We start from the raw sequence: 13350 nt of genomic DNA on the forward strand, positions 1-13350 counted from the left end.
TATTATGTATAATTTTATAGAATTTGTTACGTTTGAACCAAATTTGATAGAATATTTTTGAAAATGAACCCAAAATTTAGTAGCCGACAATCTAGTAAGTGTGCAAATTCAATATCTATCCATATTTAATACATAAGTTATCAAACATGATATTTCATTTGTGAATGAATTTTTTATGAAATGCACTTGCAAATAAAATGAATTCCACATTCATGTATTCCAAACATTAACTAAGGCAGTTGATTCTTAAATATTCTGTTCTTTGGAAGTTGAGTCTGAGAAATCCAGAAAAGAAAAGGAAAAAAGAAGTTTCTCTCATCTGCATCTCTGTAGGAATCTTCAATCTTCATTTAATTTTCTTTTATTCTTATTGAGCAAGAAGTTCAAGAAACACTTCGTCGCTTAGGCATGAAACCCTAATCAATAGAATCCTATTACTCCAAAATTAGCACTTAAAAGAGTGTCTGGTAGCGAATTGCACATGAAAAAAAAAAAAGTACAACTTTTAGTTAAAATTCTAGAAGTGGATGCTAATTAACTCATTCCAAGAGTCCATTCCCTCTCTAAAATCTAAAGAAAGAACTCACCATATCAAAACTAAACCAACATCTTTGCTGGACATATCCTTCATGTTTGAATTTGACATTATCTTCGCTGCCGCCGCTGCTGCAACAGAAGTAGATTTTACATTTGAAGCGTCTTAAAGATTATCTAGGTCTCAGCAAATGACTACTAGAGCGAAAGCTTTTATATGTGTGACAAACTATGTCAGCAACAAGAGGAAATTGCAGAGACACAAACAAATAGACAGGAATGCAAGCTACAATAACAACTGGAATGGTAGTCCATGCCAATCCATGGGAAAGAATAATGAAAATTGTGGCAGTAAAAGCTATCATCATAGAAGTTATGGAGACAAAAAGGGTTGCTAGTCCCATGATTAGCTTGTTCGGTAGTGATTGGAGGAAATCTTCTTCTGCATAACGTGATGTCAAGATGGAAAGGAATATCAGAATTGATGATGCTGATGAGAATAAAGCAACTGCATCTGATATTACAAAAACCAGGAACAATCTTGTTTGAAGAAAAATTGGCCTGCCTGTCTTTTCGTCATTTCCTCCTGGTACGGTGAAGACAGCAGCAAACATCACAGTAGCAATAAGAGTTGCAACAACCATACATGAAGAAGAAGTATCTTTCATCCACTTCTCCCCTTCTCGCTTCAGTGTTTTATGTTCCATTGTAAATAGGCAATCTGGTGTTTGCCCTTCTGAGTTTTTCATTTCACTATATAGGGGCTGAACAATCTTCTCCACTTCCTGCACCCATTACTCAAAAACCTATAGGTTAGTAACAAATTGATAAAAGTATTAATCATAGGCTAAAATTGCATCATTGGTCGCTGAACTTAGGAACCTCAAATTAAATTCAACATTCTACAAACAAAATGCATAAACTTTCCCATGCAAATTAGAAGCTATAGGCAAAAGAAATCAAACCTGGAACCATAGCAATTCCCTTCTCAACTGCAGAGCTGCACCAGAGTCTGTATTCAGCCGACTTGGATCAGGTAACTTTCCAGCCAAATGTAGCATATTATTGTTGCTCTCATCTTTATAAACAGCTATAAAGTCTTTTAGTGCTCCTAACTCATATATTAGATTAAAGACATTTTCTTGTCTATGAAAAACTGCAGTGTGAAATATACTTCTGCTATGCTCATCAACCTTCCATATAAGGTCAGGATGCGAGCGAATAAGTATAGTTATGAACTCTAAGATCCCAAATTCAGCAGCTGTAAAGAGCAACCGAGTAGGCGTTCTAATAAACTCCGTAATACTCGGATCATCTAGATGCATAACCTGTTGCCAAAGTTCCCTCACTAGCTCAAGGGCTTGAATGTGTCTTAATTTGATGTTATAGATCAGGTCTATCTGTGGAGCTGCCAAAACTCCAAAGTCAATCCAAGCTGATCAACCTTGCAAGGCATTATGGATCATAGTTCGGACTTACCAAAATAGCCTATGCTTTTCCGTGTTAGCGACGAGAAACCTGCAATGAGAAAAGCAGATATCATGATGCGTTTCAACAAAGAATTTTTCATAGGGTGATAACGGGTGAGAGTAACCTAACGGCAGCAAAATTAAAGGTTTGGTGACACGATGAAAAATGGAAGTTTTGGGACCAAAATGATTTGAGTTATGGGTGCAAAGTTCTAATGATCACAAGACTTTAATTTGTTAATATTTGATTTTGATTTGGCAAGATTCCGGCAAAAATCTTACAGGAAATTTATCAAGACATAAAATTTTTCATATTATCACTAAAAAAGAAGGTATAAATCAAAAGGAAATGAACTTTTAAGTTTTCTTTTTGTCCTGTAGAAATCAATAGTGAATTTAGTGTCATTAAATTCGTGATAGGTTTTCTGCCAGAATTTGGTTGTAATATTATAAATTAAAGGGTGAGAATATAGTTTAACCTACAAAAATATCTTGAACTTTACTACATGTAATATCATTCTAAAATGACCTTTACCCTTTAGCACCCCAATTTATCAACTTAGATATATTTTCACCCCACGCTAAAGTTTAACCTAAAATTTGTAATAAAATAATACAAAGTGGGACCCAGTTGATACATTGGGTTAAATTCAATCCAAAAACAAAAGTTTTTTTTATGCTAATCCTACTTCTTCCAAAAGTTAAGTGGTACTCCAGCCCAATTCCAGTACAACCCACCACCCGCTACTTGGACCTGCACCATCTTAGCACTCTCCATCTCTTTCACCTTCTCAACAATGGGTATTGGACATGAGGTGTCTATTCAAACATAGTTTACTAGAAGTTTGTTTGTCGAGATTTGTTTAACACACCCACTATGCTAATCTGTCCAATACAAAATCTAGTAAGATTTAATATTATTGTTTGTCAAGAATGCAGGAAACTCAATTCTTATTTACTGACTTTCTAGACTAACCTATGCAACAGATGAGTCGATGAATGTTGGAGTAGTGGCTGTGTTTAGAAGGCAAAAATTCTTGATAAGGTCACTTGGAGTTGGAGGTCATAGTAATTACAGACACTGAGAATAGAATGGAAAAACCAAAATAATTGGGTGGAACCATTTTGGAAGCAGATGCTGAGAATATTTTGAGAATAATTACTCTAATGCTCAACTCAACTCAACTTAAAACCCATGGATGATAACCACCGATCTATAGAGATGATACTTTCGGAACAACGAAGTGTTGGTTTCTTTTTTTTACTAAACGCTGCATTTTAGTTTCTTGGGTTAACTATAGTTAATGGGTCCTACCAATATAATATTTTATTCAAAACTGAGATCATTTTCAAATCGCTGGTGTTAATATATCTAAAGTTCAAAATTACGGTGTCCGGGATACAAAGGTAAAAAACGAGTGATTTTGAAGCTTAAACTTATATATTATAAGCGTTTCAACCATGAAATTTAAAATTATTCTCAACCATTAGATTTAAAATTATACTTAGATAAGTATAATCATTTTCATATATTTGACTTATGTTAATATAATTTCAATTTTAATAATCGAACAAATTTGCCTTACATAATTTGAAGCTTATAATAACTTAAAACTAAATAATTTTTTTTTTATTATTATTATTATGGTGGCAAAAATTTCAGTGTAAAATTTAGTGTCTATCGGGGTAACTCGCGCGTAGTGAAACAAAAGGTTGAAAGTTTTGCAATTCTATTAAATCTTTGTTGGGTAAAAAAGGATGTTGGTTGTGTAATTACACCAATATTAGGTTTGATTCTGGAATTAACGTGTGAAGCAAGGAAACCTCCCTATACATATATATATAGTCAAATAATCATGCAAAATTTAGTTCCAAAAGAACAATGGCCAAATCCATAGATTTGATTCTAAAGTTTATATAATTTGCTTTGTTGCACTCTCAAGTTTGCGGAGAACTATCATGTTCCTATATTCTCACATTTCAGTAATAACTATGTCATTCGCCAGAATAAAATATAAAAGTGTAAGATTATGATTGAATTCTTGTAAAGTTATTTCATTTCAGTGAGGGGCATAATTATTATTGAAGTGTGAAAGCGTAAGATTATGATAGATTCCTGTAAACTTGAAGGTGCCACAAAGCAAATCGTATAAACTTTAGGGGCAAATTTATGCATTAATCCAAAGAACAACTATTATAGTTAATATTACTAGACATCTTCGATCACTATTTAATTGCTTGTTGGAAAGACAACAAAATAAATGCAATTGGTCAAAGTTTAGAGAAAGAGAGAGAACCTTGAATTAACCGTCGGCCAAAGTTATCATCATCTATGAAATGACTCGACTGTAGTTTCACCTGAAGACCTTTGGATACCATGAGATATTATTTGAACATCCAAAATATGCAACCAAATAATACATCATTTATCTTCAACAAAGTGTAATTGAATTTCTAATTTTCAGCATTTGAATGTTCATTTCAATTATGTGGAATTGAATATAAAATCAAAATATTATCAAAATTAAGAGAATTTTAAATGAATTCCAGAAAATTTACACAACTAAATGAATATTTCCTTCTTCCCCTTCTCTCTTCTCTCTTCTTTTTATCTTTTATCTTTCCTCTTCTTCTTTCTGTTGTTCTATTTTGGAAGAAACTCTACATTTTAAATGATTTTTACGGAGTCAGAATCCCTATTTCATAGCCACATATCTTTCAAATTAAGGATTGTCTTCTATTACATAAATCCAATTTGCATTCCTTTTTCATTTAATCTAATAGAACCTTCAGTTTTTTTTGAGATCTGGAGAGTATCTGGAATAATCAGTGAATTACAATTACACTGTACTGTAATTGGTGCATTTGTCTTTGCTAAAAAGGAACAATTTAATTGATAAAGGATAAAAGTTCTAATCTCCTCAAATCTGGTACAATTATGCGAACAAGAGATCTATCCCAGTTAAATAGCTAACTTCACATTGATACGATATAGAAAAGAAAATTAAAACTCTCATATACCATATGAACCATTCTGGTTATTTTGACATTTTTAGATTTAGTCAAGCGCTAAGTACGTATCATATTTGGGTAAAATTTCAAGTTCGAGTCTCTTTTTCCCGATGAAAAAAATTGATTATTTTGGTTATATCATTTTAGTATTAGAACTAACAGTTTAAATTTCCTTATTTAAAACAACAGTAGAATCAAATCGAAGTATAAACTAAAATAAGAAAATTAATTGAATTTCATATACTAGTGAGTGAGTAGAGAAACTAACATGAGTAGAGACATCTCTGCCAAAGTCCCAATTGAGCTCCACTGTAGAATGCAGTTGGCTTTCGAGACAATACATGAAGAGCAGTTTCTCCATTACCATCTCTAGCTAATGCTAATTCTGGATGATTTTTAATCAGTTCCAACGCTACATCTGCTTAACCAATAACAAAATCATCACTTTTGACTTACAATATTAGCACTAAAAATTGAAATTGAATTTTTTTTTCTGTTCCATTTAATTTGAGAAAAAGTATGACTGAATATATAAATTCACTTATGAAATTTGCAATTTTAACGTTGTTGCACTCTAAGCTTTACAGATGAATTATCATGTATTTGAACTTGTAAATTTTACACGCCCTCTGACACTAATTTTAATAATTTTTAAGATTTTTGGCTTTTATCTATAAAATATCGATTTGATATGTAGTTAGCAAGATATTTGAATAATAATGTTCATAAATTTCAACTTTTTAATAAGTGTTTAATTGATTTAATTTTACAAGTTTAAGTGCTCAATAAAATAATTTCGAAAATTAAAGTGTTTAAATAGGTGTAATTTTATAGTTGAAATACTTAATGGTCAAAGTAAAAGTTGAAAATACCACGTGATTAAAGTAACAAAGATCAATAGTGAATTTATATATTCAGTCATATTCAAGCTCTTAAAGTTTTCGAGTTTTGCCCATTAAGCTCCTAAATTTGTTATATCGATATTGAGCCCGTCTACTCTTATTTTTATTAGAATTAAACCCTTATACTATGATGAGATTCTAAAGGCACGTGAGTGACATTAAGGCACAGAAGAATATGAAGTTTTTAAAGTCCATAGTAAACCTGATCTATGAACAATATACCTAACACTACCTCAACAGGGTTATGAATCCACCTGTCAAGCAGAACTTATGTCTATGATCATCGGCAAAATATTAGGATATTCAAGCTCATATAACATTCACATCCACATCATAACAGAGTGAGGGAGCTCAGCTATCCTTCATCTACTAATTATCCTCCGTAATAGAATCACAATATATATATATATATATATATATATATATATATATATATATATATAAAATGAAAATAATTTAAACATTATTCTTTTTCGGGTAAAATATAATTAGATTCCTAAATTATATCGAAATTAACACTTATATTTGAAAAATAACTATGACATCCCAAATTTATACTTTATTTCACTATTGAGTCATTTCATCCAAAAAGTGAGCTCTTTTCGTCTAAAAAGTTAGCATATTCCATCCAAAAAATATACCTAATTATTAGTGGTAGAGTGCTTATTCTTTTTGGACGCAAGGAGCTAATAGTTAGATGGAAGCATAAGTTAGAAACTTATTAATTTGAACATAATTTAGGAATTCAGTTATATTTTACCTTTCTTTTTGTTATTATAAGCCTAATTGAAAAGAATGAATACTGTTTTATGATAGATTTGATACACTTAGTAATTAAAATAAAAAACCAAAAACAGCTAAAATACCATTCCATAATTACTTTTACTGGAAAGGGAAAAAAAGGAGGAGAACAAATTGATAATCATTGCCAAACAGACAGTAATTAGAGTAAGAAACATTTACCAAATAGATTGGAAGTGATAGCAGCAACAAGAAGGCCAATGCGATCTTCTCCGGAAAGATCAGTATAGTTTGTTACAGAATAAAGATACCAAACCATATCCCTTCTTCCTAAGAGAACAGCCATATAAAGAGGTGTAACTCCTTTACTACCCCTAACAAGCGGCAAGCTTTTATTCTTGTTGACTAAAACTTTGGCTATTTCTGTAATTCCAGACACAGCAGCAAAGCACAGAGCAGTATTTCCAACCTTATTTTGTAAAGCTAAGTCATCTTCTGTCATTCTTTTCACTAATTTCTTAACAAATAGTGTATGTCTTGCACCAGCTGCAATGTGAAGAACAGTTTCTGATCCCATTGTAATGGTTGCTCGGACCGCATGTGGATTAAATCTAAGGTAAATTTTTGCAGTTTCCCAATCTCCTTTAAGTGCAGCTAGATATAGAGGAACATGTCTTTGACCACTTTGTCTCATTTTCCCCAAATAATTTGTACCATTCAAGTTCTTACCTAGAAAGAACATGAATAACTGTAGTTCATACTAATACTCACTTGACTTTCCATTATTCATTTTTTCATTGTGGCCAGTAAACTAATTGTAGTTTTGCTGCGATTAAAGCATGTCCAATGCTAATGTGGATTATAATTGATGTGTCATGTAGAATAGAAGTGGTGGATAATAACGGGGCTGAATGTCTATTTATAGACGTTAAATTTTAAAAATCTCTCTCAAATATACAAGTTTTGAATTATCTTTCATCTTTTTTTGTTCAGACCTACAATTCAATATGCAACTAACATGTTGTCTAACAGATCCTTAAGGAATAGAAGGTGTGGTAGACAATGTTTATTTTTTTTTTTTTTGACAAATCAACTTGACATACCAAATAAACATTAGCATTGGAGAGCATTTTTTTAAAAAAATCTTTTCATTTTTCTAATGTGACAATTAAATAAGACCAATCCACATTGGATTGGAGATGTTCTTAGACTAATCTCGATAATTACGTGTGATTTGATTGATCTTTCCATTTTTTATAGGAATGTAGGAGGTAGGAAGTTATCCGAGTCTCCCAACTACATGAATTTTTACCAATCTCGCGAAATCAATAGACCTTTATGAAATATGTATCCAAGTCCAAAATGAAGCAATCCCTAATTACTCAATTCTTATCAATTTCTAGCAAAATCATGCGAAATTAGTCTAATAACAACAAAACTATAGTTCGTATACCGAATTGCAGCAAACTAAATCAGTTAAAATACAGTACCTGAACTGTTTGCATCTTGTGTTATTGTAGAAGTAGCAGAATATGTTTGTGTCTGCATAGGATTTGCCCACATATAGGTAGGACTAATTGGTTCAGGATACTTATTTGAAAATGAATCAACACTAGGCCCAATACTAAGGTTTCTACCTCGAAAACTGGTCCGAACACTGAGGTTATGCATATCAGAGAACTGGATATTTGAACAATCTGATTGAGGTGGTACTGGACAATTGTTATTGAACAAAACATTATTGTATAATACAAGAGGAGAAGGAGGAGGTTCGATGCTGACTCTAGAATGTGGATTTGTTTCTCGTATCGAAAGATCTCTATTAGACTTTGCAAACCTGACATGAGATGTAGTATCTGAGCTCTCAGTTGATTTTGTTTCTGGAAAACATGATTTGATTGAAGGGCTCCTTTTATATTCATATGAAGTTGATTTTCCTGATGCCATCCTCGTTTATTTGATTGCTAACAAACAAGTGAAAGAAACCATAGAAATTGGAGAGTTAGTAATTAATATTATTTTACAAAGTATATCAATATTATAGATCTTCATTTTTTTTTTTAAATGAATCTAGTAAAAGACATCAGTTGAAAATGGCTAAAATAAATTATTCAATTTCGAGATTTACGAGGGAATCCAACAAGAAATTATCTAAGAAATTATGATGAAATTAGAAAGCTAACATGTATCTGAGAAAGAAAAGGAAATTAAATAAATATATATGAAGAGAGAAAAAAAAATGAATACCTTTCATTATCAGCAGTTTCCAATAACTCCTACTTTCGACATCTCTTCTTCATGCACTCATTTCTGGAAGTAAATTTCTCTTACCATTTCATTCGGATCTTTCTTGGATTAAAATGGAAATGAAAAAGACTATGTGGGATTTTGTGTATAAGAAGGAATGTGAATTTTATATATATTTTTTTTTTGTTTTAAAAAAAAATGGTGAATTTATCTTTTTTTTCCCTCTTTTTCTATTATATAATTGAAATGTAATTTACGTCTCCTTCTTGTTTTAGTTATTTCTGAAGGAAAATAAGATTAACTAAACAAAAAAAAAAAAAAAAAAAAAAAAAAAAAAAAAAAATATATATATATATATATATATATATATATATATATATATATATATATATATATAAAATCTTGAAAAAAAAATTTCAAAAATACTGATGTGACACTCTATTCTTTGACCGTTCCTATTCTTTTTTTTTTTTTATAAATTTTTTGAGCTTTTTTTTTACTATCATTTTTACGTTCGATTGACCACTAAAGTATTTTTTAAATTAAAAAATTAATATTTTTATGATATTAATCAATACTTTTGAAATTTAATTTTATCTATTTAAAATTATTTTTTCTTTTTTTATTATCATTTTTATAATTTGGTTGGCTACTAAAATATTTTTTAAATTTGAAAGTTAATATTTTTTTTTATATTAATCAATACTTTTCAAATTTAATCTTATCTATCTAAAACTATCTAGCTATATATGTCTCCTTGGTTGAATCTCAATTCTCTATATGTTTTTGTTTTTCTTTCACAATGTTTATTCTCTGTATTTCTTTTCCTTTCACAACAGTTTCTTCTTATTTTTTTTATTATTTCTTTCGAATCATTATATGTATTCAATTGTTCATTGAATATTTTTTTTTCATATTTGCAGATAGTATCTACAGCATCCAAATACTCCAATTCTAGGTATGATGAAATCGTGAACAAGGGGTGATCTTGGATTCATGAAAATGATTCCAATTAAGTTCATGCTGGTGGAAACCTTCTTTGAATATCCTTCATTGGGTTTGATTTTTTATTAGGGACATGCGCCATACTGTTGCTGTTAGTCTTAGTATTAAGCTAAAGTGACCAAATTTACTGCCAAGAAGGGAGAAAAATGAATTGTGCAGTCCATAATTTATATTGAGATTTTTTTTATTATTGTAATTTTGGTGAGATGTTTTTACTGGATAAATGACAAATGGGCTTTGGTGTTTGTTTTGATTGTTTTTAATTTTTGTCTATTTTATATCTTATCACTTTAGATTTTTTTTTAAAAATTTAATTAATTTTTATTAGATATAGAGGCTTAAACAAAGAGGAATTCTTATCTATACGTATATTTTTTTTCTTTTAAAAGAATGCTTAACTATGGATTGATTTTTTTTTTTTAACAAATCATCTGCTACTATCTAAGAATATGTTATCTTGCTTTTACACGTTGTTAATTGGATAGTTTTATTTGATTGCATAATTTTGAATTTTGAATTTTCATTAATTGGAATACTCATTTATTAGTGTGATCATGGTATAGTTCCAGTGTAGTGATAACTTAGTTTGAATGTCTTTGTTTTAACTTTGAATTGGATTATAAAAAAATACCAACGCAATGCACGGATCTTTATCTAGTATATATATAATCTTGAAGCAAAAAAAAAAAAAAAAAAACTTTACAAAGCTGATGCGGCACTCCCCTTTCTTAGCATTCCTCTTTTTTTTTTTTTTTTTTTTTTTTTTTTTTTTTTTATGGATTTCTAAAATATAATCTTGAAACAAAATAAAATCTTCAAGAAGCTTCCGTGTAACACTCTATTCTTTCAACATTTCCTTTTTTTTTTTTTTTACAAATTTTCTAATTTTTAATTAATTTTTAAATATTTATTTTTCAATATCTAATATCTAAGTTAACATGTATATAAAATTTTAAATAACTAATAATTTAAAATTAAAACTTTTAAAATTGTAAATTTCTTTTGAATTCTGAAATTAAATTTTTAAAAATTTTAAATTTTATATATATATATATATATATATATATATATATATATATATATATATATATATATATATCCATATTAATAATTTCAAATAATTTTCTTCATAAAGGTTTTTACTTATTTTTTTGTTACTTGTCAATTCTCTGAGTTTTGATTGCTTTCTTTATTTATTTCTTTATTTGTATATATGTGTAATTTTTTGTTTTGTAACTTCAATCCAGATAATGTTAATTCCTTTACTTCAATCCAAATAATGTTAATTCCTTTTCTTCTACTGAGGTAATGTTAATTCTTTGATATCTTTTTTCCTTTTTCTATATTTTAGATTTTTTAATTTTTTTGTGCAATTTTTAAGATTTTCTCTTTTTGTTGTGCATCCTATGATTTCTCTTCTCTTTATTATGCAGGTATGAGAAATATCATGTTGACGGAGATGAAGAAAAGGAAAGCTAACTATTAAACCATTTATGTATTTTTTTAATTTATTATATTTTTAGTAGATAGTAGAAAATTGTAAATTTTTTATTCATGCTTCATATTCATAAATATGTAAACTTTAGTTATTTATAATTTTTTAGTTCATGTAATTATTATTTTTTGATATATATATATATATATATATATATATTATTGTACAATTCGTTAAGTCAATAAATTGCATGATTTGAGTATATGAGTTTTGAGAGAGTTTCACTAAAATTGAGTAGAGAAATATAAGTATAATTATATCATCATCATCATGCCAAGAGAAATCTCTTTACTTAAAGTTACATATATATATATATATATATATATATATATATATATATATATATATATATATATATATATATATATATATATATATATATATATATAAAAAGATGTTTGGCTCATGATGAGCTTGGCACAATAAGAATCAAGGAGAATCTTGGTTTGTTCAATTATAGTAATGCCCTTCCTTAATTTTGGTGGCAAATGTGGACTATGGGAGGGAAAAAAAGCAATGATTTATTGTGTTGTATAATGTGAATGCAGATTTTTTCCAACTATTGCACGTAAAAAGAGGACTCACCTTGATGCTACACATGTGGCACGAGGTGAAGGGTTCTTGTGAAGATATGATAATGAAAGGATGGGCTGGCTGTGTGCACCCACGTTGAAATCCTGAGCTAAACTAACAAGGAAGGTAGATAAATTGCTAAGAACTAAAGGCCTGTTGAACTTGGGTTATTGATAGGCTATTTTTAAATCGGGCTTGAAGATACAAATTTAATTGCTGGGCTATTTTTAAATCAGGCTTGAAGGTTATGTAGAGGAAGATAGCATATTAAAATATTAAATGAATATGTATGGGGCCTTGCGTTTATGGCCCACATCACATGCAATGAACACAATACAAATTCAATTTGGTCCCTTTATCCAAAAAATCCATCGCTAGATGCATAGACATTGGTGACTACTAGATAGATTCAACCCTATTTTAGAAGGCAGTGTATAGCTTGCCCAGATGAATTCTATTGTTAATTAAGGCAGCAATGGATGTTTGATAACAATGACAGAAGCGGAAGGCAATGCGTCAATTCAAAATTGTTTGGCTGAAGGAGCTGCTTAGGACAATCTTAGGAGATTGATGCAGGAAGTGTTTGGCAGCGACAACGACAGTTACGAGAACGTAACCATTGATAGTGAAAATCCAGATGATATTAGGAACGACAGAGTTGAAGAGGCAGAAAATGCACTAGATTCCCAGGCCATTTATGACGAAAACACTGAAAATGTTTTGAACTCATCCTTGTCGAAGGAATGCAACAACTATGACGATGGTTTGATAACCGGTGATACTGATGAAGGGCCTAAGGAGGGAATGGTTTTTCACACACTGGATAAGCTGTACGAATTTTATCAGTGGCATTTCAAATGCAAAGGTTTTAGCGTTGCTAAGAAATCGAGGATAAAGGGTGTCGGAGGGACATATAGGTATTATGTTATTGCGTGCGACAAAGGTAGAAAATCTAAGGCATAGAGGTTCAGTAAGAGGGTGGACTGTCCTGTGAGGGGGCATGCCTCCTTAAACAAACAAGGCTTATGGGAGGTGAAAAAAATTGTAAGAGGCCATAACTATAATATGGATCCTTCCTTATCTAGTAGGCTTATGCCTTTCTATAGGTAGATATTGCCCAATATGAAGAGAGTTCTGGAAGCAAATGATATATGCGGAATCTGGTTGTGCAAGAGCATAAAATTACTCACCGTTCAAGTCGGTGGTCCAGAGAACATGCCTTGCCTTATGAAAGATTGTAGAAACTACATTGAGGCTACTAGAAGGCTAAGGCTAGAACGCGGTGATGCTGAAGCAATTGATAGGCTCTTTCTAAAGATGCAAAGAAAAGATTCAAATTTTTTCATTTAATGAGAATGGATGGAGAAGGTAG

At 30.2% G+C, this 13350-nt stretch overlaps 1 protein-coding gene and 2 long non-coding RNA genes across 4 annotated transcripts; 2 read left to right on the forward strand and 1 right to left on the reverse strand.

The window, feature by feature from the left end:
- Nucleotides 1-15: 15 nt before the first annotated feature.
- LOC105641071 (protein ACCELERATED CELL DEATH 6) lies at nt 16-9117 on the reverse strand. 2 transcript variants are annotated; one of them, XM_020682083.3, is made up of 8 exons: nt 8906-9117; nt 8149-8622; nt 6881-7387; nt 5284-5433; nt 4301-4369; nt 2014-2052; nt 1500-1942; nt 16-1319 (listed from the first exon to the last, which is right to left on the reverse strand). In XM_020682083.3, the coding sequence occupies exons 2-8, from the start codon at nt 8603-8605 to the stop codon at nt 708-710; spliced, it is 2277 nt and encodes a 758-aa protein (XP_020537742.2). In that variant the 5' UTR covers nt 8606-8622; nt 8906-9117; the 3' UTR covers nt 16-707. The 2 variants fall into 2 exon arrangements, with proteins under 2 accessions (XP_020537742.2, XP_089571801.1); XM_089715675.1 differs by lacking the exon at nt 4301-4369.
- Nucleotides 9118-9674: 557 nt separating this feature from the next.
- On the forward strand, nt 9675-10155 carry LOC119369803 (uncharacterized). Its single transcript, XR_005177343.2, has 2 exons — nt 9675-9720; nt 9829-10155. It is a non-coding gene; the product is annotated as an uncharacterized LOC119369803 (long non-coding RNA).
- A 1000-nt stretch (nt 10156-11155) lies between these two features.
- On the forward strand, nt 11156-11523 carry LOC149493184 (uncharacterized). Its single transcript, XR_016322918.1, has 2 exons — nt 11156-11215; nt 11344-11523. It is a non-coding gene; the product is annotated as an uncharacterized LOC149493184 (long non-coding RNA).
- The last annotated feature ends 1827 nt before the right edge of the window (nt 11524-13350 follow it).

This window comes from Jatropha curcas, chromosome 10 (genome assembly GCF_041381405.1).
Source record: "Jatropha curcas cultivar XTBG-Jc1 chromosome 10, XTBG_Jcur_1.0, whole genome shotgun sequence".
Lineage (NCBI taxonomy): Eukaryota > Viridiplantae > Streptophyta > Magnoliopsida > Malpighiales > Euphorbiaceae > Jatropha > Jatropha curcas.